Raw genomic sequence first — 24,916 nt, 5'->3', positions numbered from 1 at the left:
ATGTTAGTGAGTATTAAATTTTGGAGACCAAGACCAACATAATAGAGAGATGGAATATACAAATGATAATTGTTTTTGCACAAATGAGAATTTCCACTGTTACAAACATTCTTACATTCTTAAATTATGAATTTCATCCACAATAAATTTAGTACAGCTGAAAAGAATTGCCCCAATTGAACATTCTACAAAAGAATTATCTATATTATAAACAAACAGACACTAAATATGGCATAATTTGATAAAAACTAAGGCTTGTGAATAATATCTTTAGTTTCACCACAACCCATAATAGAAGAAGGCAATTTCCCAATCCTATCAATCCCTTCTTCAAACACAACTCCCATTCCCATAAAGAAATGAGACTCAATATGACAATGAAATAGCCAAACTCCTGGATTATCACTCTTAAATCTCAATGCTGTCCATCCATAAGGATGCACCGGTACCGTGTTCTTCATTATAGGATCCACCAAATTATACGTTCTCGTATCATTTTCCATCTCAAATTTACCTTTACCATATCCAAGAACCCAAAAATCATGCCCGTGAAGATGCCACGGATGCGTTTCACTCGTATTATTACTCATAGAGTTCGCGTTTTGTAGAATCACATCGACTGTTGTATTAAACTCCAGCTTATAAACAGAATGATCACTAATAGTAGCATTCTTGTTGTCTTGAACACTGTAAATATCATAGTTCTTCAAGTTATAACCCGTAGGAGGCGGAATTCGGGTATGCACACCTGATAAATTATGCTTCAATGATATGAGATAAGGCGTGTGTGGCAGATTGAATGAGACATTGTTGATTGACCATCTTACATGATCATTGACTCTATTCTGTGTATTGAGCATTATGATGGTTCGGTGAGCAGTCAAAGGAGGTGGATGGATGTGATCAGGGTGAGCCTTAATGGCTAGACTTTGAGCGAGCCGTGGCTCGGTGAGGTTCCATAGTGGGCCTGATGGTGGGGGTGTTGGTGGTGGTCGTCGAGGATGGTTTGGGTAGTAGTTGAGAATGGCTAGACCTTGTGAAGTTCCGGGTTTTCTGCTGACAACATCTGTAGTCATCCAGTAATTTGTTGATGGATTTTGGTCTGTTTTTATTAGAACTGAGTATGTTTCTCCAGAGTAGATGAACAGATTTTTGACTACAAATGGTTTAACATAGTGCCCATCTGCTTCTACAACAGTCATATTGTGTCCCTGTATAGAAGAATAAGTATATTAGCAATAAATCTTGCAAAAAAACTTCTCTGAGATTACAATTCTAAAAATAATTTTGAAAATTACCTGAATTTGGAAACTGAGAGCTGATAAGGCAGTCAAGCTAGAAATCCTGAGGCGGTACGTTTTTGCAGGCACTACAGTCATAACATAAGGAAAGCATTCAGGAGTTGTAGAATTGCAAAGTCCAGCTTGAATTCCTGGTGTAGAGCAGTTGAATAGACCTTTTCCTTGTATCAGAAGTGACTGAAAAACAATTCGTATTAAAGAGACATTAGATTATAATTATGGGTTGCAACACAGAACAGAACAAATGATGTTTAGTACCTGAGGTTCATTAACCCAAGAAAAGGGAACAGAAGCCAATCCAGTGGCTTGTTCATATACACTTTTGTGATACCAGTCATTCAGGATGATGCTCCTATCATAATCGTAGGCGAATGGCTCCGATTGTCCGTCTGGTAAAGATACTCGGATGGATCCGTATAGCCCTGCTTCTCTTTGCATTCCGTAGTGGGCATGATACAAATATGTTCCGGGCTGCAATCAAAATACGGAAACATGAGACTTGTTATAAATGTAGATTTTCGTGATTTCAGAAGCGTCTTCGGAAACAGAAACGAAAAGTTTCCGTGCAACTTAGAGGTAAAGAATTACCCTGTCAACAACAAACTGATATATGAAGGTATCTCCAGGAACAATAGGGCATTGAGTAACTCCTTCGGTCCCATCAAACCAAGGACTTCCAATCTGTAAATATCAAATCCACATACACTTATAAGAATTAGAAGAAGACCATGAAAATAAACTAAACCAAAATTAAATAATTTTGACTTGAAAAATGAAAAACCTGTCTAATCCCATGCCAATGAATTGCAAGATTTTCAGTCATCAAACTATTTTTAACTTCAACTATAACTGTATCATTCTGCTGAGCCAAGATTGTTGGTCCTGGAGTTCTGCCATTAATAGTTATAACCAACTTCTTATAGCAATCCGGAGATTTATATTCATATTTCGCTTCCCATTTATAGCGGCGAATTCGAGCTTCTGCAGTTGGTATGTTAATTATACAAGAAATCGAAGTGAAGATGAGAACCAAGAACGTTATAGCAGTTCCTCTGCTGTATGAAAACGCCATGGCAGCTTGAAACTTCAGCTCCAAGTCTCACAGCTATTGAGAGAATTGCTGTGTTAAGAAAAAATATGAAGAAGAAAAAAACTTGGTAGCAGTTTTAGGTAACTTGACTAACACTTCAGTGATGGTTTGTTTGCATAGAGAGTTGTTATTGACATATATATATTACAGTTGTTCATTGAAGTCTAGGTCAACAATTTGACCCAATCCTAATTATCAAGAAGATTCACAGAAAATATCTTTTTCCTTTTTTTTTTGTGATTGACTTTTATTACATCAACCTCGAAAAACTACTCTTTATTAAAAAAAAAAGAGCTTATTTGTTCTAATTGTTTCTTATAGCTGATAATGTTCGTTAACTGTTAACTGTTAGTTAATAGCTGATAAAATATATGCGTTTAGTGAAATTTTATTAGCTGGCTGTTTTTGTATATATGTAAAATAACCTTTAATTATTTATAATATTATGAAAACAGGATAGTTTAATAAAGATAGTTTTGTTTAAATAATTAAGAATATTAAAACAGTTTTTAATTGTTGGTAAAAATATACAAAATAGAGTTTTTTTTCAACAACAACTATCAGAGATTCAAAAAACTCTAAAAATAATTTTTAGAAAAATTTGAGTTTTTTTGAAAAAATAAAAAGTAAAATCTGCACCAAAAAACTGGACCAAACATCCATTACGTCATTTTCTAGGGTCATAGACGACCAACTAATTTATGGGTAGGATATGGTTCAGTCCGAACTCGTGTTGAAACTGAAAAAAATTAAAAGGAATTTAGGAAAAATCGTTTTAATTGTACCCACATAGCATACCACGATGGAATTTAATAAAATGATGATTTTATCTAATTGTGTGACTTAATGGTGCCAAATAGTCAAACATTTTTGATATTTTATAAATTTAACTCTACCTACTAATTTTGTTGCAACTCTAAAAAAATTAATTAAATTTATTGTCTCAAAATTCAGTTGAATTTATATACTAACTTTATAATTAGCAAAATTTATTTTTCAGAATTTAAAATTTAACTTCTGATATAAAAAAATCAAAAACATTATTAAAATTTAATTTTTAATTTTCTAATTTTTAATGTTTGAAGCAAAAAAAAAAGTTTGAATCTAAAAATAATCAGAAAAGCCAAATAAGACAAATATGTATTGTAATGAGGTGGAACATTGACATAATAAAATTTGAAATTTGATTGAAACAAATTGAATACAATAAAATTGAAATAGATTTGTAAATTTTAAAAGTTTTAATAAATTTATAAAACGTTTGAATTTTTCGCATTATTAAACTGTTGACTTGGATGCCACGTAATAGGATAAAATTATTATTTTATATTAAATTTCAGAACGATATATATTATCATATGGATAAAATAAAATTAATTTTGGAAAGTTGAATAAAATTGCAAATGAAAACATAAAATCGAGATAATTTAGAAGTTTGATGCTAAAATTCAAAATTTTGACACTATTGCCCAAAAAAACTAAACATGGACTATGTAAGAGTGTATAATTAGGTAAATAGTTGTGAAAAGGAAGTTAGCTGTTAACTTTCAACAAATTATTAGCTCATATTCTCATGAAAAGGTCGTTGTTCATACCGCATGGGAACTCGGCCCTAAACTTATTTCTGAGCAAAACTTATTTCCGAATTTGCCTCTAAATTTGTTCTTCGCTGAAATACACCCCTAACGTTGATTGTCCTACATGTGCCATTATTTTGACGGAGTTAAATAATTTAAATATTTTCTCATCTCTTTTCTACGTGAATGACTCATTAATAACATGACCGGTACACCTAAACTTCATGTTTGTTTATGTCCCGAATGTTTACTCCTAAATTCTGATTTGCCCCTTAATTTATTTTTGTATGAAATACACCTAAGTCTCATTATGCACTTTTTAATATAGAACACTTGTTGCTATCTTTTTAATTTTAAAGGCAGTTTCTAAACATCAACTTTGGTTGATCATCTAATGATTTTAAACATATAAGTATATAATTTTAATTTATATCCGTAAAAAATATAAATAATCAACACTTTAATAAATGGATTTTAGTCAAAATTAAACCATACAATAGCATCTGAGTAGCACTATTAACAGAAGATAATTACAACATATCAACAAGAGCTTTTGAATATGTATGTTAATTACATGAGTGTTTATCCCACACAACGGATATGTCACGTCATTTTTACAACAACCTAATAATCATTTGCAATATAAATTTTTTATTTTTTATTTATTTTTTATTCATTTTTTTATCATTAAACATTTACACATAGTTAACGCGTCATTGGTTTGTTGCACGAATGATGTGGCGCAACCGTTATATTGTATAATTATTCTAAGAACATTTGAATAGACAAAAAGTAAATTACATGACAATAAGAAGACAAAGCATAAGTTTGAATAGACTAAAACCGTGTTGAACTTTCAAATTTGTGCAATTGCAAGGAAAAACATCTTTAAGATTAGATCTTACGGAGGATACATAATATTTTATGAAGGAAACATAATAATCCATGAAATGTCAAAAATTATTACTATAAATTTATTATATTATATGACCGGTATTACAAGTAATTTGTTTCTGACGGTAACAATGATAGAAGTGTTTTTGTTTTGTTGTCTTTGACGTTTATGTTTATATAAAGTTTAAATGAGTTGACATTTTAAAATCCATAAACTTAACAAATAACCAAAAATTGATTTGGATATATTTTTCCAACTAGCAATTTCTTGGTAAATATTGCTGATGACTTACTTAATACTTTGGTTCTAAAAATCCGACCGAACCAGCTGGTTTAACTGAAAATCGGAGATCAATCTAGTCCAATTATTTCTTAAAACCGGAAATAGTGTTGAACCGTCTAAAAATACAGAAAACCGTTACCGTTGAATTGTTTCTGCATAAAATTGTTTAGCCTTTTGACTTAACTTTCTAACCGTCGTCTAATTTTTTTAAAAGGAATTTGCAAAAAGATTTCATTTTCTAACCTATTAGTGTTGGATACTTCACTTTTTAAAATTTATTTTTCTAGTGTTTTTAATTGTACTGTCAATTAAATTTAGCTTATTAGCATTTTTATTTGGATTAATTTTATTATAAAATCACCACCTTCACTTGTTTTTCATTTTAATCGCGTCCTTTAAAAACTGTCAAATAAAATCACCATTTTTCATTTTTTTGCAAATTTATCGCCGATGAGAAAATTTGGTGTCTTTTTCCTCCTAAATACATGTCCTAATTTAACTATTATTCTAATTAACACAAAAAATGCTTTTCTCTTACATTTTTCTTGTTGATTCTGGTTGTCGAATCAACAAAAATACATCGAATTTTCACATTCGTGATAGATTTGCAAAAAAATGAAAAGTGCTGATTTTATTTGACATTTTTAAAGAACGAGATTGAAATAAAAAAAAGGTATAAATATGGTGATTTTATATGAGATTAGCCCTTTTTATTTTTATTTTTGTAAACAATTGTATACCTTATTCTCTTTCTTTCTTTCTTCTTCTTTTCTCTCTGCTATTTTCTTTTCTTTTCTTTATTCCATTTTATGGCATTTCTTAGCATATTTTATTTAATATTCTTATAATTAATCTAATACTTTAATTTATAATACAAACAATCAAGAGTACGAAACAAATAAAGAATCACCGATGAAAATTGATCTTTTAAATAAAGGATTAATTGCAAATTCATACACGAACTTTACCCAAATTTGAAATTACAACATAAACTTTGAAATTTGGCAATGTTAGTAACTAAATTTACACTTTTGGCAAATCGATACACCAAACACGAAAAACACTAACGTGGACATTGTAATATACCGTCATGTGTCGTTGCGTGATTGGTCGGTGTATCAATTTGCCAGAAAATAAAAGTTAGTTATTGACATTGCCAAATTTCAAAGTTTATGTTGTAATCGCAAATTAGTGTAAAATTCGTATATGCATTTGCAATTAACCCTTAAATAAACTAATGGTAAACCACTAGTATAGTAAACTTACAGTAAAATAGATATTTAGTCAACCGATTGTTAACTGTTAGTAAACTTAAACTGTATTTTTATAAATAGAAAATAAATTTTGTGAAATTTTTAGTGAAACCATATTTAGCGATAATTCTAATCAATGAATAGAAATTTTTTAGATGTTTTTGAACGAAGGATCACTTTATCCCCTGAAGTTGGCATAAAATATCAAAAACGTCCACATTAGTAAAATCGAATCACTTTTACCCTGAACTTGGAAAAATCGGCTCAAAAACACCCCTATGCTAACATGGCACCTTAATTGGAGAGTAAATTTCTAATTATTCATAATTTACTCTAATTAATTAAACACTAATTAATCACAATTATACTTTAATTAATCAGAGGCCTTTTTTAACTTTTTTCAAAAAAAAATCAATTTTGTTAAAATTTTCCGGCGAGGAGCTTCTTGCTAGAAAAGAGGAGATGCTTCTTCTCTGAGGCAAGGAGCAGCGGCTCCTTTGAGCAACTTTTCTCTATGTTCTTGACGAAAAACTGTTCTTCGTCAAGAACCTGTTCTTGATGAAGAACAGGTCTAGTTCTTCACGATCCGTGAAGAACATATCTGCTCTTCACGGATCTGTGAAGAACAGACGGTCGGTTTTTCAGATCCGGAAAAAATGGTGACCGAAATTTTTTTATTGTTGTGTAAAACAATTTATTTTTTGGAGGTTAATTTGTTATGTATATAATTTTTTTAAGATTAATTTATTATATAAAATTTAAACTTAAAACTGGAGAGTGCATCTCACTCTTTTGAATGAGAGTGAGGAGGTGGTTTTTGTACCAATTTTGCCGATTTCAGGATAAAAGTGATTCATTTTTTTTAATTTGGACATTTTTGATACTTTTTGCCAGATTCAGGGGTAAAGTCATTCTTTTCTTAATATTTTCCAAAAATCCCAAGCTGGTACAGCTACGGTCCGGCCCACTACCGAACAGCCCTGCAACACAAACACTTCCAGTTCCAAATCACCACCACTTTTAATTAATTCTCAAAACAAAAACAATTCATTCACCATCTTCTCCACCACCAAACCAATCCATCCATCAATGGATCCAACTACACCCGATGACCCACAACCCCAACCCGAACCCGTCCCACTCGCCGCCGATCCCTTATCAAACCAGTACACCACGCTCAACGACCTAGCTCACGAGCTCGCATCTCTTCAAGACCTAGCCAACCGCGGCAGCTGGTTATCAATCCTCGACAAAGCCGCACGCGCTCGCTCTCACGCTCTCCTCACCACGCCTCACAACCACCTCACGTACCTCGCGTACAACGTCCTCGCTCTCTCCAAACTACGCCGTTTCAAAGACGCTTTAACCGAACTCGATTCCCTCGACGATTTCGATTCTCACCATTACCGCTACGAAACTTACCCCAAAATTTACCCGAACCGGTTCGGTTCCATGGTTCCATTCTCTCTGCGTTGGCTCCACGCGCTTCTTCCGTTGAATTTAGGCAACCGTCAAGAAGGTCTGGATCGGTTTTATTTATTACTTGAATTTGTTCGTGAAAAATTAAAAGTTAAGAAAGATCAGGGAAATGTAAATGAAAATTTAACCGCGGTTAAAATTTGGCGTAATAGAGAAATTTTTGTTATGAATGGGATTATTACTGAGCATTTAAAGAGTAAAGAATTTAGTGTTTGTTTAGATTTAATTAATGATTTAATTAAATCATCAGAACTTTTAGATCCTGTTTTGTTATCAAAATTAGGTCATATTCAGATGCAAATTGGTGATTTAGAAGGGGCAAAATCGTCGTTTGATAAAGTCGAGAAACTATTTAAGGAACCGAATGAACTGTTGAGTGAGACTGAGTTTAGGAATTTGATTAGCAGGAATAAGGCATTGGTGTATTTAGTTGGGAAAGATTATGTTTCCGCGGTTAGAGAATACGAGGAGTGTATCGAGAGGGATGGGATGGATGTTGTTGCGATTAATAATAAGGCGTTGTGTTTGATGCATTTGAGGGATTTGTCGGATTCAATTAAGGTTTTGGAGAATTCTCTCGAAAGAGTGCCGACTGTAGCTTTGAACGAGACGCTTGTTGTGAATTTGTGTAGTATGTATGAATTGGCTTATGTTAATCACTCTGATATTAAGCGGACGCTCAGTAACTGGATTTCTCGCGTTGCTCCTGATGATTTTGATTCATCTTGTACCAGGATTTGAGGTATTTTCAGTTTCGATTTTGTCTTTGAGATTGTGTTGTTGATTGTTTTCACTGTAAATTGACTATAATGCATTTAATATTATTGCCGATTTTACTTATTAGTTATCCTAGATGGTGTTATATGTTAAGCTCGTGTCTTGTAGGTGAGTTGTTGTAGTTGAAGTTCTTTTTGAAGCTGAAATGTAAAACAATCCCAGCTCTTATGTAGGAAATTTTGTTGCTCAGCCTTGATATTCAATACTTATTAGGTTATTTTAGTTGATTGGGATTTCAATAATACATTCTGGATTTATTTTAATGCATGTTTGTCTGTTACTTATTACTGAATCAAGCTTATTCATTTGTGAAAAGTTGCTGATGATGGCATGTATATAATTGCTAATAAAAAAATGCTGCTATTTCAACTGGAATATATGCCATTGTGTCATGCAACTTTTAGACAAGCAGTTGTCTCGAGTCTATGATCGAACGTTGTTTGATTGATTGCTAATCTGAATATTTCATTACATTAGGTATGAATATGCATACCAAAGTAGTATGAATTACATACCAAAGTAGTACTAGGTGCTTATGGTCTTCTGTTTCAGGCCACCTTAAAATTTCTGCTACAGATTACTGATTACCATGTTTATTATTGGGGGACATGGATTACTGATTCTTTATACAGCCAGTAGGTCAGGTCATATAGGTCGAACCCCCCCGGAATGTATTGTGGATTTCTGACTTTGAAATGTTTTTTCCATGTTATAAGTATTACAATTGACACATGCATTTTCTGTATATTTTGGTTTTTCCTTTGGGCTTGCGTTATTGAACATTTTCACTATATAATGTATTTAATATAATTGCGGAATTTACTTGCTAATTATCCTATATGTTGTTATATGTTATGCTTATGTCTAGCTGAGTAAAGTTATGTACCTGAAGTTCTTTTTGAGGCGGAAATGTGAAATAGTCATAGCTCTTACTTTAAATACAATTTAAAGGACCTGGAAATGGGATGCAGGAAATTTGTTGCTAAGCCTTAATGAATTTATTCAATACTTGAGTTGTTTGGAATTTCAATTGTACATTCTAGATTGTTACTATGCATGTTGGTCTGTTAAAAGTAAACTGAATCAAGCTTATTCTTTTGTGAATAGTTGTTGATGATGGCTAATATAAAAATGGCCAAACCCATCTGGGGAGCTCCTGCACTATCCACTTTTTAATTATCTGGTCCTTGTACTTATTTTTCACCACCCTTAAACTTACTATATTTTGTTTAAAAAGCCCCTTTTTAACGGAACTAGATCACGTGATTTCACTGTCAAACTAACGGAAAATTCCATTAATAAGCCACATTCTCTGCAAAAAGACAAAAGAAAGCCACGTTGGATACTGTTGAAGGGCTAAAACAGTTAACCAGCGACCGTCGCTTCTCCTCACCGCCGACAAGCTTCTTAATTCCCACCACTTTCTCCTCACCATTGGCAACCTCCTTAATGCTACCAACTTCCTTCGCGCCAACAGTCCTCACAATCGATTTCCTCAACACTGATTTCCTCAACTATCGCCCGTGTCCTTCATAGTTGCACAAGAGAGAGACACTGTTCATGGTGTTGCAGAGATATACCACCGGCACAAAGTAAAATCAAATTAAACCCAGACCAAAGTAAACACCCAAAAGGCTAATTTTTGTTCTAAATTTAATTTTTGACAAAAACATAATTGATGCAACTTTAACTTGTCGTTGTAACATGCAACTTTTAGATGAGCAAAGTTTTGGTCTGAGATTGAAAGTGGTTTGATTGATAATTTGAATATTTCATTACACTTTATTTTAGTAGTATCTTCGGTTTCAGTGTACCTTAAAATTTCTGCTACAGATTAGTGATTGCTAGTTTTGTTATTGAGGGCCAAGGATTACCGATTTTTTGTATTGCAGTAGGCTGGGTCATATATGTGTGACCTTCAAAGTCTGATTAAGGGCTAAGCACACAAATTTTTCAAAAAGTCAATTAGTTTTTATTAATACTCACATATTACATATATGCAGAAATCTCTCAAAAAAAAAATAGAAATTTTCAGAAATATCTCAATTTCAAATATAAGCTGATTTGGTTTAATAATAGGACAATTCTGCCCTTTCTATATTACAAACGTAACAGCACAATAATCTTATCTCTTCCACGTTCATCGTCGACAACTATCGAATAAATTCGTCGCCGGTGCAATTGTCCACATCATGACGGCAACTTTCCGAATCAAAGAGCTGTGAACTGTTTTACTCAAATAGTTAGGTCTTTCAATGATGTCTTCACTTTTGTCAATCGGTAAGATTTGAAGAAAAAGTGTCGTTTTCACTCTATGGCTGCAATTAATTTCATGAAAGACCTGAGCAATGGCAGTGACCTGTATGTTGTCATGTAAAAATATAAATTGTGAATCTGTGATCTATTCCTTTATTTTTGGGGCACATGGAAGTGTTTAAATTAATTTGCACTTGTTTTAGGTCTGTAATCCATAAAGAATTTGTATAATAATTTGTGTACTGCTCCTTTGAACCATAAACAAGAGCCACTCTGGCGGAAATTGAAAATTTATATATGAACTTGGTGAGGAAAATGTGGATGCTGAAGCCATGGAAGGGTATAAGAAGAAAATGGAAAAGTACAAAAAAGTTTGAATGTTTTTTTTTTGTTTTAATCTAGTTTCAGAATATAACGTTTTATAAACTGAAAATAAACCTTATGTGAACCGAATGTATTTTAAAATCTAAAATTGACATAAGTTGTTTTGATATTTTTTAGCATTTATTGTGCGAATTGTTAGAATTTCCTACTTTATTTTAATATTTGTTGCTAATAATAATTTTGAACTGTTTTGTCTAAAAAAAAGAAAATTTAATTAGTTGACGTTTTGTTGATTTTAAAACAAATCTGATAAAACACGAACTTTTTATTTACAAAATTTTACATGGTAATTAAGATCAAGATTATCCATCAATCCTACGCATCATAGTAAAGACTAATTCAAAATCTATTCCGATACCATGCTTATTCCAGTTTTATAGATAAATTGTAATAGTGCTACATCTATTAATTAGCATTAAGTCTAAAAGAATTTGAGCATGCAAAACACCCATTTAAGAAACTTACATATGTCTCTCAAAAAAAAAAACTTACATATGAATCTTATTTTTTTAAAAGCATATATGCAATAATATCAACACATCAATCTGAATTTTAATTGCATTGAAGCAACTCCTATATGAATTTTCACAGCAAATATTTGTCATGATCTCCTCCATTCGTCATCATCCCCTCGGCTTAAATAATCAACTAGCGTTAGTCCCGTGCGTTGCACAATTACTTTTTAATTTGTTTATTTTTATTAATTTTTTAAAATTGTCATCAAAATTTATTATAAAAATTTATTTAGTTAGCTATTAAAAAATGCTTGTACACTATATAATTGACAACTAAAGTTATTTTCATATGTTTAAACTGTCCATTTTTACCAAATTCAAACAAATATTGTTGAAATCAAAGGTCTTTGCGTAATTTTTAATCTACAAATAAAGTAATCAAAATAATTAATGTAATATTGCTATAATTAGAAAGAAATCCATTGTAAGAATAATTGTGGTATTGAAATGTGCAAAAAAAGGAGAAGGCAAAAGGCTCACTTTAGCCCCTAAGGTCAGAGCGAAAGAATTAATAAGACCCTAAAGTCGAAGGTTGCTCACTTTGCCCCCTGACGTTGTTCAAATTGGCTCAAATCACACTAAAATTTTAACTCCGTCTGTTTTTATGTTAAATGATGATGTGGCATGTATAGAAAAAGTTCAAAAACATCCTTGATGTTTAAAATATATACCAATTTCATACTTATAACTTTTTTTAGTCATTATCACCCTCTTTTTCATTAAATATCAATAATTAAATAATATTTAAAAATAAAATGTTTATTAAAAAATGGAAACTCAATTAAACACGTCGAAACCTAATTAAACAAATCAAAATCCAATTAAACAAATCCATCGCCGGAAAATTTATCCAAAAATTAAATAAATAATAATTTATTTTTTACGAATACAAAATTATTTTAATCCGAGATACGACCACCAATCCATCGTCAAAAAACCGTTTAAAATTAATTTTTTTTTTCAAATTCCGGAAACCTACCGGTGGTGGATCTGCTCATCTGAGTAGACCCACCATCGGTTGTGGGTCTTCTCTTAAAAAGAGCAGACCCACCACCGTGGTTCTGCTCTTAAAAGAGAGCAGACCCACGGTGTGGTGGGTCTGCTCTTAAAAGAGAGCAGACCCACAGTGTGGTCGGTCTGCTCTCTTTTAAGAGCAGAACCACCATCGGTGGTGGATCTGCTCTTTTTGAGCAGACTCACCACCGTAGGTCTGCTCTAAAAAAAGAGCAGACCCACCGTGGTGCTTCTGCTCACAAAGAGCACACCCACCACGGTGGGTCTGCTCACCACCGACGGTGGGCCGACGGAATGTTGTGTTTTCGGAATTAAAAAATATAAAATGTCGTTTTTTTTGTTAATTAATTTTTTTTTTATTTGATTTTTGATCGGAATATTTTTTGCTAAAAGTTATAGAGGTAGTATCCGGCGTGTGGGTGAATTAGATTTGAATTGAATTTTGTAGCGTTTAATTACGTTTCGAAGTGTTTAATTGAGTTTCGATTGTTTTGATAAATGTTTTAATTTTAATATTATTTAATTATATATATTTAAATGAAAAAGAGGGTGAAAATAGTTAAAAAAAATCATGAATATAAAATTGGCAAATATTTTAAACATTAAGGATGTTTTTGAAATTTTTCCCTAACAGCCATGTCATCAGTTAGACGGAAAAAACTAACGGTGGTGCGATCTGAGCCAATTTGGACAACGTTAGGGGGTAAAATGAGCAACCTTCGACCTTAGGGTCTTATTAATTCTTTTGCTTTGATCTTAAGGGCTAAAGTGAGCCTTTTGCCAAAGGAGAAGCATACATTAGGAGAGTTAATCTCATCTTCAAATTAAGAAAAAATTACTTTAAAAACTCTATATATGTCATAATTTACATCAATTTTAATTTTCTAAACACTAACTTTTTGTTAAATATAGGTATTAAATCGTTAACAGAATTCAAGTATCAAATTGTTTAAATACCGGGTACCAAATCGTTAACATAAGTGAGGTAACAGAACTAACAGAAACCCCTAATCATTGACGGAATTGAAAAGGAGATATCAAATAGTTTGATCTACAAATAAAAGATATCAAACTGTGAATTATGATAAATATAAGAAGCGTAGAATAATTGATTCTTAAATTAATAATTAATTTTCAAACGATACCAATAAATTCAAATTATTAACATATTCCGAAATTCATAATCATATTTGCAAATCATCATTTAATCCTTTATCTCTTATAATTGTCATAATTGGCTTTAGACAATCTTTAACAATTAATCTTTTTAGTGTCCTCTCAAAATAAATACTAATCAACATACACTGAAAGCAAAAATTTATTTTTAATTTAAGAATATAATTATCACTAAGCAAATATAAAATATAAAGAGAAGAATAATAAAAAAAAAATACAGTGAGAAAGTAGTTATATCAATAACAAATAGAAAAATACATTTGAAAACTTATCCAAACATACACTTAAATGAAAAGATTACATTTGAAGAAATTTTGATACTAAAAGAAATCCGAGTGGAAGATCTCTACAAATAAAAGTTCATCTTTTTTTCCTGCACTCATATGATTTAACTTTAATACAATGTTCTTCTATCAGAAGATTTAGATCCACTTGAAAAAATAAAATATTGTTGGCACTTTACACTTGTTGCCCATATATTTTTTATAAATGAAAAAAGAAATGATAGAGTAAAACTATTTGCTGCCAGCCTATTTATACTAATTTGGTGAAGTAGATGATTAGTCATTGTTGTAACAATAATTTTAATTTAATTGTCTCAATAACTATAGAAGTTAATTTTATTTATGAAATACAAATAAATGTGAAGGTTATATTTTGGAGATTTAAATTATCAATTACTATTATTAACCCAATCAATGCAACCTTGCCAAAAAAATAAAATATCATAACATCTTATTTTATAGGTGGAAATTTATAAATAATTAATATATATTGTAATGTTAACATAAAAGAAGAAGAAGATTTTAAGAATGATACATATTATTTAGTTTTAAAATAATGTAAATGCATTTTTGGTCTTTTGTATTCAAAGAAATACATGTAAATAATTATTTATATAAATTTAATAATTTATGAATTAACATCTATAGACAATTATTTATATAAATAAATCCAGAGAGTTTTTATTCTTGAAAAGAATAAAAAAATTAGAGATTTTTTCTAACTAAACTTATTTTGTTTGCTAAATAATACTATTATAGTTGTCTATTATTAGTTTACTTTATTAATAAATATTTGAAAACATATAAATATTGTGATTGATAATAAAGTATTAAATTTTACAATTTTTCAATACACAAAATCTAACTATATACTGCCAAACAAATAATTATATATATTTAGTTATTCATATAAACAAATTCATTGGTAGTAATTAATAGTTTCTATAATATGCTTTTTTTATTCTTTCCATATTAGGTTAACATGTAATAAAGACTACTGAGAATGAATGGCTATTGAGAAGGAATGTAGGTGTGAAAAGTATGAATCAAAGGAAAAAGACGTTCTGTATAAGTGAAAATAAATATAGTAAATAGATAGATATTTTTTATATTATTTATTAATGTTATTGAGAATGAATATAGTAAATAGCTAGATAGATTTTTTATATATAGTAAAAGTAGATAGAAAAGTTAAATTTTAAGTAAGTATGCTTTTTTAGGAAAATGTTTGATAAATATTATTATATAATATAAAAATAAAAAATAAAAAATAAAAGTCTTATAATAATTGGTGGATTTTTTTATGATAATAATTACAAATGAAGGTTATCAAATAAATGATTAGTTTATTATTATTAATATAAAAAATTAAATGTTAACAATTATTCTTATATTTATAAGCTAGCAATTTAGAGAAAAGGTTAACAAATCAATTAATGTAGTATTATTAAATTGTGAGAATCATGACTAAAGCAATTAAAGTAATATTTTTCAAACAAATGGGAATGTGACAAATGTCAATTTGTCAAACCATGGGAAAAAATATCCTGCTTTATATATATATAGTAGAAGTAGATTCTTTTTGGAAGATCTAAAAATTTCCCCACCTTAAAAAAATTGACAATTAATAAAAACACCGCCGCTGCACCAAAACCTAACAAAACCCATTTGAAAGGTTTCCAATTAAACCAGTTCCTTGGAAGCACATGGCCAGAAGTCGAACTTTTGAAGCACGAACGGCAGTCGAAAGAGCATAAAAGACTATCAGAAGCGACGGATGGCGCATAATAAAGATACAAGAAGAAAAAATAAGGTGTAGTGCGTGACAAAGGGAATAAAATAAAAAGGGGCAAAATGGTACTGAAATTATAAGGAGGTATATATATAAAGTTTAAAAATCGATGGAGAGATTTCTACATAATTATTTTTTTGATTCGCTAAAGTATACTTTTATAAACTACACATATAATACACCAATATAGAAGACGAATTGACAAACAATTTTTGAAACCGTCAAATTAGCCAATCGAACGTTCAGGAGCTTGGCGTTTTCGAAGATTTTCTGAACCAGTCGTATAAAAAGGACAACACACCGTTGATGTAACAATTATTTATTTGGATTATCAGTCGCAAAAATCACAAAGTTTTGTTAATCGACAATATCGACGACATGTGAGTTAACGTTTGAATACGAACAAATGTTTATAAAATTAAAGAAATGGCTGTAATAAAGACTGACACTAATGTTGAGTGTTGAAATTCTGGTACATAAAAAATTCGTGTTTAGAGTAATGTGTTTAGGAAAAAGAGTTTGAAACGTCGGGTTCGAACGACGAAATTGTAAAAAGAGTTTTAAAATATTTATAAAATGAATACGAGAAAACTAATATGATTATAAAGTCAAATTTAGAGTTATGTTATTACTTTTATGCATCAAAAAATTTATGTATGAATTACGAATAGATCCGACGAGTTTAGAATCTTAGAATCAAAGTGGCAAAGGGCATGTGTATTGATTTTCAAATACCGATGTAGATCCGATGAAACATGCTATCTATTGTGCGACATTGAAACAAAAATCTAAGGATACCATGTTCATGGCCCACAAATTTTGAGGTGATTGTACCTGAAAAAAAAAATGGGATCTGATACGCTAAACTCGCACATACCAAAAATGGAGGTCAGATTGAAGTTCCGGTGGGGGTCACCGGACGTTCGCTCCGACGCTCTAATAAGTTTCAATGGGAGAAAGAAGAAGAAGAGAAAGAAAGGAGTATTCAGATGGAGAGAGAAAAAGAAATTACCTAGGGTTTGTACCTTAAACCCTCTTTTATAGTTAGGGTTTTGGTGCAAACCTTGCCTAGCTGGCAGACTCTCCTTCTTATGGTCTCTGTGTTCAGTTATGCCTACGTGGCATAATCTCCTGTATTGGGCGCAATTTGTTAGGTGTATCAGACGTAGGGAACAGTCCTTACGCTTCTGTCAGAGGATCTTCTGTGGTCTCAGAATCAGTTACACGTGAGTGTGGATCATTGGGATCTCGGAGCTCGTCTTTGCGATTCTTGTTTGGCCGATCTCCTACGTTTCCATCTTCAAAGCTCGGGTGGTGCCTTGAATCCGATGTTATTTAATATCCATTAGAGATGCCACTTCGTCACTTCTGGTCCGGTGAACACCCCCCAGTCACGAGGTCTATGAATCAAGAGGAAATTTCAACAAAAATAATAATTTTATAGGTTTAAATTTTGGTAGGATCGGTCAAAATTGTTATTATTAAATTTTTTAATTTTTCCCTTTCGATTCGGGTCTACTTGAATCGCTTAATTTTTAGAATTATAAAAGATAAGTTCGAATTTGAAATTCCTAAGTTATAGAAGTTATTTCAAATTCTGTAAATTTTAAATGTGTGAAAAATGATTTGGATTTGACTGAAATCCAAATCGAACAAATTCTACGATTCAAACAAAAGATTTGACTCAAATTCCACCCTATCCAAACACTTCACAAAAGAATAATTATTCTTATATTTTGATAAATTTTAAAATAATTTAAATTGTTTCGCTTGCTTTAAAATAATTTAAAAAGTGGTTATTAATTTTTGTTAATTTTTGTTAATTTCCGCTAACAGCTAACTTTAGAGTAGTTCTACTTTTGATAAAAAAAAATTAAGCTTATTCATTTGAAACCATTATCAAATTAAATCAAATACACTCTAACAGAAGTAGTAGGTTTGAGCTCCTTTGCTAAAATTCTTCATCTTCCTTTCGCCTCCTTTATTCTAGTTTTGAGGTCAATTTTTTTTCAAGCCTTCATGTTAACACAATTTAGGCTTTTGTCTTCTTTGTTGGAAAAACAAACAATGTTATTTTTATTAATATTTTTGTTCTTCCTGTTTTTGAAAATGTTAGCAAACTAGATTAAAAAATTAAAATTAAAATTTAACCATTTAATGTTTTAAGTTAAATAATAATTTATCTCCTTATAAGCAATGAACAATTAACATATAAATTAATTTTGCAGGTAAATCAATCTCAAACTTAATAATTATGAACAATTAACTTTATTTTGACCATTTACCGTTTCAATTTATAAATTAATTGTCCTTTAAATTAGCAATTTGTCCCCTCAACTTACAAACTAATTGTTCTCTAAATTAATAATTTAATCTTGGCCTAATGTCTTAAAAAACCCCGACCTTTTAGCCCCTTTTCAATCATACCCTGACGTTGAAAATTTGTCAATTTTACCCTATTTTGCATTTTTGTGTTTCAATTGTACCCTGAAAAATTAAATTAACGTCTTTTGCGTTTGAAAATTTGTTTAAAACATTCTCCATGTCTCGCATATATTAATTGTATAATTTTAAAATTTATTTAAATTTAGTTAAATTAATTAAGAATTTAAATTAGTGTTAATTTGATTATGGTTTTTAGTTAGTTTTTAAAAATAAAGGACTTATTTGTACTTTTTTGAATAAAAAAGAATTTAATTTCATGTTTAGACTTAATTAATTGAATGATTTCATCATTTAAGTTAAAAAATTAACAAAAATTAAAAAATTGGGGTACAATTGAAAACGAAAAATTCAAAAGTGGGTAAAATTGACAAATTTTCAACGTCGGGGTGGAATTGAAAAAAAGTTTAAAGGTGAGGGGTTTTTGAGTGATTAGGCCTTTAATCTTTTAACTTATAAGCTAATTTACTAAAACTAGTTTCGCATTACGTGCTATGCACGTGGCTCGTAATTTAACTCGTCAATGTATGCATTAATTTAATTTATCATTAATTATATCAATATATTTTATTTATATATTAAATTAGTTTATTTAATCATTTATTAATAATTTGTACATAATAATGTAGGTGTGGAGTGCCATTTTTGGTTAAAATTGATTTGCTTGCTATTTTTCAAGAAAAAATTTCACGAATTTATCTTTAGTTTAATGATAACTAATATATAATGCTCTAGTGCTCTTGGATCATCATGGATGGTGTTTCTATTCCTAAATTGTGTAGAACTTGTTAATCTTTTGGTCTTGGCTTCTCCTTAGCAGCAAAAAAACAAAAAAAATTCAACAGTCTTTTGTTATTCCAAGAGACGATGTTAATTAATCCAATTAATAATTGTGTTTCATGTGATATTCAATTCGTTTTTGTATGATTATCTAATACTAATTATCAAAATACGATTGTATGATATAATTGAAATAAATTTATTTATTAAATTAATAATTAATTAAATAGAACTAAATATTTTTTTAACAGTAGATTTTCAACACAATTGATGAGAGTATTTAGATTTTGTAGAAATAGGATTAGATGCTATAATGGAATTTATAATTATAATTAAGTCTAGAGGTAAACCCTAAGTTAGTATAGGAATTGGGTAGAAGTGTAGGAATTGCATTAGAAGTAGGATTATAAGGTACAATTATAACTTAAGCCTAAGTTAGTATTCGGGTTTTAATAAAAGTGTGCACTGTTTATATTGCTTAGAATTAGGATTAAAGATAATTATTAACTTAATAAAAAAATTAAATTAAGCTAATAAAAAGACATTAAAATAAATTATTAAGAGATTAATTAGAGATTTTGTAGGAATAGAAGAGATTAATTAGAGATTTTGTAGGAATAGAAAATATCTTATGAGTTGTATTAGAATTATAATTTTATTGATTATTTATAATAATAGTTAAAATAATATTAAGGGTATTAACGTAAAAGTGCCTGTCCCCCCATCCGTGCTTTTATATATAGTATAGATAAAATTAATTACTCATAAGTTCGAAATTGATTTACCATCAAATTTAATTAATGTGTTAATTACTGGGAATAAATTTGTGTACAACTGATAAACATCCCAAGTCCCAACAACCCTCCTCTTCACTTTCCCACCAACTCCCTAAACCCAACAAAAATAGTATAGCTTTCCAATTTAAAATTGTTGGTTGCAGTGGACAATTTAGGTAAAGTTCTTATCACCAAACAAGCAAATTTAATATAGAATTGATCCACCTAATACCCAAACAACACAAGTTCCTCTCTAATGGATTTTGCTTCTTGTATCCACAATCCAAATCCTAGCATTTCTCATCTGGGTTCCATTGGCCATCATGGATTTGATGTGGGTTCTCACCCTTCTCGTTCCTTATCATTCTCTTCAACTCCTTGCAAGAATTTTCTCAAGTAAAGACTCTTACTTTTCAATTCATTTTATGCTTATTTTGGTTGGTTTTTGTTTAAATTTAAGTGGGGTATTGGGGATTGTTTGTTCTTATAGAATTGCATAAAAAGTTCGTATATTTTTGTTCAAGACATTTGTTTGATTTTTAAGAGAAGACCTCAAGGTTCAGTTAGAACTTTAAATGATTAAGTATAATTTAGTAGTGCAACAGATGTTTGATACATTGTGTTACTGTTTGTTTCATATTGTTGAACTTGAGATTACATGTTTGGTTGAGTGATCTTAGTTTACTTGTAGACCACTAGAGGTTACTGGGCAAGTAAACTCGTTTAGAATAAGTGCGGTGGTGAAGCCTGAAAGTTCCTCTGAGGAAATGGAGTTTGACATTTCTTTGAGTCCAAGAGTGAATTCGTTAAAACCTTCGAAGACTGTGGCTATAATGGACCATGCCACTTCTCTTTTAGAAGCTGGAGTTCCTGTCATTCGATTGGCTGCTGGAGAACCTGATTTCGATACGCCAGCTCCAATTGCAGAGGTGAATCACTTATTTGCTTATTTTATTTCGTAATTCTCATACGTATTTCCGCTGTTTGTATTCTGCACCTTAAAAGTGGACGTTAGTACTAATATGGGCAGTTGACGTTTTTTGATCGTGGAAAAGTTAGGCTGGCATAAATGCAATCCGCGAAGGCTATACAAGGTACACTCCCAATGCTGGTACGCTAGAAGTTCGAACAGCAATTTGTCATAAACTGAAGGGTTAGTATGTTTATGGAACATATTTTTTGTGGCAAATTACTTGGAGTAATTTGGGCGCTTCAGTTCTTATATAATTTCGTATACTTGTGGCAGAGGAGAATGGTCTCTCTTATGAACCTAATGAGATACTAGTCAGTAATGGAGCCAAACAGAGTATTGTTCAGGCAGTGCTTGCAGTTTGTGCCCCAGGCGATGAGGTAAGAAATTGGAATCAGTGTAGTGTCGTTGTCATTTTTACTATTCTGCTCCTAGTGGAGTGTTACTTGAATATTGTCGCTGCCTCACTGGTCATTTGATTGTTTTGCAGTTAATTTATTTGCTAGTTGTAAACTCTTGTATTTTTATCGGGTTAATCGTTTCTAGAACTCTGATTTTGTGATTCTATGGAAATTCATCATTGTCTTTATAGTCAAAAATTGACAGTATATCTCATTTATTTGCATTTTTGTTGATATTTGGGCTGCAAAATAATATGAATGTAGCAGATTAACAAGCATAGTTCACCGTATTTTCAAGTTGTGAGATTGATTCGGGTCTCCAATGATTTTATTTCCAAAATTATAATTATGCACATTTCCCTCGACATCATGTTTGAGTGCTGGGTCTCTAATTGAAGTTCTCTGTTGTCCAAAAATTTCTTATAGGTTATAATTCCAGCACCCTTCTGGGTTAGTTACCCAGAAATTGCAAGGTTGGCTGATGCAACACCTGTGATTCTTCCGACATCTATATCCGAAAATTTTATCATGGATCCAAAGCTACTTGAATCCAAACTCAGTGACAAATCAAGACTGCTTATTCTTTGTTCCCCATCTAATCCGACAGGCTCTGTTTATCCAAAAGAAACGCTTGAAGAGATCGCACGGATTGTGGCAAAACATCCTAGGCTCCTGGTATGTTTCCTAAATCTGAATGCTAGCCCTTTGTATTGTGTGGTGCTGAAATTCTCTGGTTTGCATCTAGGTTTTATCTGATGAAATATACGAGCACATAATTTATGCACCGGCTACCCATACAAGTTTTGCGTCACTTCCAGGCATGTGGGAAAGGACTTTAACTGTGAACGGTTTTTCGAAGGTAACTTCAAATGAATACATTTTCCAAACATAACAGTATGGCTTGTGATCACTAAAGATATATTTCCGTACGTTGAGGATTGATATTTCAAATATGGAAACTTTGTAGGCTTTTGCAATGACCGGCTGGAGACTTGGATACCTTGCCGCCCCTAGGCACTTTCTTGCAGCTTGCAACAAAATACAGAGTCAGGTACCACATCATGCATATATGCATCTTCCATTCTGCTAATAAATTTGTCCATAATCCGCCATTCATTTGTTTAATTTTTTATTTCACATTGGATAGATGATGTTCCAGAATTTAATCTCTCTTTTTTTTTCCCAGTATCTTGTTATATCATTTAGTTTTCAAAGACGTTCACTCTGTTCACATATATGTTTTAACCTCCCCAATAATAGGATGGATAAATGAGTATTTATACATTGGTTGAAAAGCTAGTAGCCTTCTCCAAGGAGGAAGAAAGCAATTTGAATGTTAGCTACATAGATTTTCAGACTTCGGAGTTTACATACTCCCTCCGTCCCGTTTAGGAAGCCCCTTTGTCATTTTTTCTATGTCCCACTTAAGAAGTCTCATTATCCTTTTTAGCTTAATTTCTCATTTTTACGCTTTGTTTTATCTTAAGAATAAAGCACAATTACAAGATCATTAATTATATGTATAGTTCCAAAGCACAATAAATAAGGGTAATATGTGTGAAAAACAACCAAGGGACTTCATAACTGGGACGGAGGGAGTATTCGGTTTTGTTGAGTAGTACTTCCTAAATCTTTATTTGCATTTTAGATACTTATATGTGGGGACTTCTTGGGATCAACGGCAGGTCTCTGAAAGAGCTTTATGATAATTTTCTATTAATCCTCCTCACACATATGGTCATGTTATGCTCATCCTTGTTACGAAGATTAGGGATACTTGCATTGGATATAGCTGGGTATTTAAACAGTTAACTTCTCTATTTGATGAAGGGGAGTTCTAATTTGACAGCATTTGTGCTGCTAGGCTGTTGTAAAAGCAAAACCAACTTTGTTGCTCTACACAAGCTTAGTGCATTCTTGTGGTTGGGTTCAGTGGGCAATGATGAGAACTATAAGGGTTTGAATAGTGGTGAGTTAGTAGCCAGCCCAACTATATAGTTTGAAATGTGTTTCTAGAGGTAGGTTATAGGTACATATCAGGTCCAACATTAGGGTTGAAGAGAACCATGTAAGCAGTTACAAAGTGCTCCTTTTCGCCACAGTGCTTTTTTTATATAAGAGTAGATCAAGTTCGTATCAACAAGTCAATAAGTCCAACTTGTGTTATGCTTTTAATTGAAACAATGTCCTTGGGACAAGCTGTGATTGATCTAAGTAATAAATTTTGCAGTTCACTTCAGGTGCCAGCAGCATAGCTCAAAAAGCAGCAGTTGCTGCATTAGGACTTGGCTATGCTGGTGGAGAACCAGTAGCCATGATGGTGAAAGCATTCCAGGAACGCAGAGATTTCTTGATCCAAAGTTTTGGAGAAATGGAAGGTATCAAGATGTCAAAACCTCAGGTGCCGGCTTTTCTTCTTGTACTTGAGAGCGCATGTCATGTTTACCATTTCAATATTTACATCTTCTAATTCTGGTAGTTTTTTCTTTCAGGGAGCATTTTATCTCTTCATTGATGTCAGCCCTTACTATGGAGTAGAGGTTGAAGGTTTTGGTAGAATTGATGATTCGGATTCCTTGTGCCGATACTTACTAGATAACGCACAGGTACCTACTTTTTCTGGAAATTTTCCCTTTTATAAATGATGTGATATTTAAAACTACGTCGCCCTATTCATTTGGACGAGACTACATTTTATTGATTAAAGGTGTTGATAATAGAGTTATGGGAATGGATTTTCAGGTAGCACTAGTCCCCGGGGGTGCATTCGGAGATGACAGCTGCATAAGGATTTCTTATGCAGCATCTCAGAGCACCCTACAAGCAGCTGTAGAGAGAATTAAGAAAGCACTTGCCCCACTTAAGTCTGCTGTCCCTGTTTAAGGTAACACACCCTGTGATTGTCGTAATCCGTTTGTGATTTTGAAATGTATTTTATCATCAAATAAACAATCTTAAGCTAGAATGTAATTTCCGTTTGTACTACAATTTTTCGAGAATCTGTATTTTAAGATCAAATAAACAATCATAAGCTAGAATGTTATCTCTGTTTGTACTTTTAAGAATATGTATTTTATCATCAAATAAACATGATCTTGTTTTGAGAATATTTTCATGTCGTGCACATTCTTAGTCATGGAAAGGACTTTCGTCAAGTGACAGTGTCATATTACTTGAATGAAGCTTGTTCAGCAGAATCAAAAAATGTCATCTTCAGAACATTCATGTAAAAGTGTTTTCTAACTAATTGCTATCTAACTATGGAAATTTTATTAATTTTAAAGTTGTTGCAGATAAAGAGAGTTAGTATTGTTAGAGTTAAATCAGAGGAGGGGGCGGGCGACCATGAACCATCGAATTGGTTAATTGCCTGGGGCAAAGGGCTTGTGACACCCCTTTTTGGGTGTGAATTTACCTGCTAAATAAAGAGGCAAATTAGAAAATGTTCAACTAAAAAAGGATCCCTGGAATG

At 31.5% G+C, this 24,916-nt stretch overlaps 3 protein-coding genes across 3 annotated transcripts; 2 read left to right on the top strand and 1 right to left on the bottom strand.

Annotated features, from left to right (window-relative positions):
- Nucleotides 1-57: 57 nt before the first annotated feature.
- LOC126655821 (L-ascorbate oxidase) lies at nt 58-2,499 on the bottom strand. Its single transcript, XM_050350130.2, has 5 exons — nt 2,083-2,499; nt 1,890-1,982; nt 1,560-1,772; nt 1,299-1,478; nt 58-1,211 (listed from the first exon to the last, which is right to left on the bottom strand). The coding sequence occupies exons 1-5, from the start codon at nt 2,371-2,373 to the stop codon at nt 249-251; spliced, it is 1,740 nt and encodes a 579-aa protein (XP_050206087.1). The 5' UTR covers nt 2,374-2,499; the 3' UTR covers nt 58-248.
- Nucleotides 2,500-7,417: 4,918 nt separating this feature from the next.
- On the top strand, nt 7,418-8,917 carry LOC126655822 (uncharacterized). The gene has a single exon (XM_050350132.2). The coding sequence runs from the start codon at nt 7,488-7,490 to the stop codon at nt 8,616-8,618; it is 1,131 nt and encodes a 376-aa protein (XP_050206089.1). The 5' UTR covers nt 7,418-7,487; the 3' UTR covers nt 8,619-8,917.
- Nucleotides 8,918-20,147: 11,230 nt separating this feature from the next.
- Nucleotides 20,148-24,553, top strand: LOC126656522 (bifunctional aspartate aminotransferase and glutamate/aspartate-prephenate aminotransferase). The gene is made up of 10 exons (XM_050351105.1): nt 20,148-20,469; nt 20,765-21,002; nt 21,133-21,226; nt 21,320-21,423; nt 21,871-22,119; nt 22,190-22,303; nt 22,412-22,495; nt 23,675-23,845; nt 23,937-24,050; nt 24,187-24,553. Exons 1-10 carry the CDS (start codon nt 20,330-20,332, stop codon nt 24,325-24,327), a joined length of 1,449 nt encoding a protein of 482 aa, XP_050207062.1. The 5' UTR covers nt 20,148-20,329; the 3' UTR covers nt 24,328-24,553.
- Nucleotides 24,554-24,916: the final 363 nt, after the last annotated feature.

Source organism: Mercurialis annua, linkage group LG7 (genome assembly GCF_937616625.2).
Source record: "Mercurialis annua linkage group LG7, ddMerAnnu1.2, whole genome shotgun sequence".
Taxonomy (NCBI): domain Eukaryota; kingdom Viridiplantae; phylum Streptophyta; class Magnoliopsida; order Malpighiales; family Euphorbiaceae; genus Mercurialis; species Mercurialis annua.
The sequence above is the reverse complement of the archived record's forward strand: the minus strand, read 5'-3'. Positions and strand labels throughout refer to the sequence as shown.

Excerpts from the sequence above, each read along its gene's own strand:
- LOC126655821 (XM_050350130.2), bottom strand. The coding sequence starts at position 2,373 with ATGGCGTTTTCATACAGCAGAGGAACTGCTATAACGTTCTTGGTTCTC. Across the intron at positions 1,983-2,082 it reads ATTGGCATGGGATTAGACAG|ATTGGAAGTCCTTGGTTTGA; the intron begins GTTTTTCATTTT and ends TGATATTTACAG. Across the intron at positions 1,773-1,889 it reads ATCAGTTTGTTGTTGACAGG|CCCGGAACATATTTGTATCA; the intron begins GTAATTCTTTAC and ends TTTTGATTGCAG.
- LOC126655822 (XM_050350132.2), top strand. The coding sequence starts at position 7,488 with ATGGATCCAACTACACCCGATGACCCACAACCCCAACCCGAACCCGTC.
- LOC126656522 (XM_050351105.1), top strand. The coding sequence starts at position 20,330 with ATGGATTTTGCTTCTTGTATCCACAATCCAAATCCTAGCATTTCTCAT. Across the intron at positions 21,227-21,319 it reads AATTTGTCATAAACTGAAGG|AGGAGAATGGTCTCTCTTAT; the intron begins GTTAGTATGTTT and ends TACTTGTGGCAG. Across the intron at positions 24,051-24,186 it reads ACTTACTAGATAACGCACAG|GTAGCACTAGTCCCCGGGGG; the intron begins GTACCTACTTTT and ends ATGGATTTTCAG.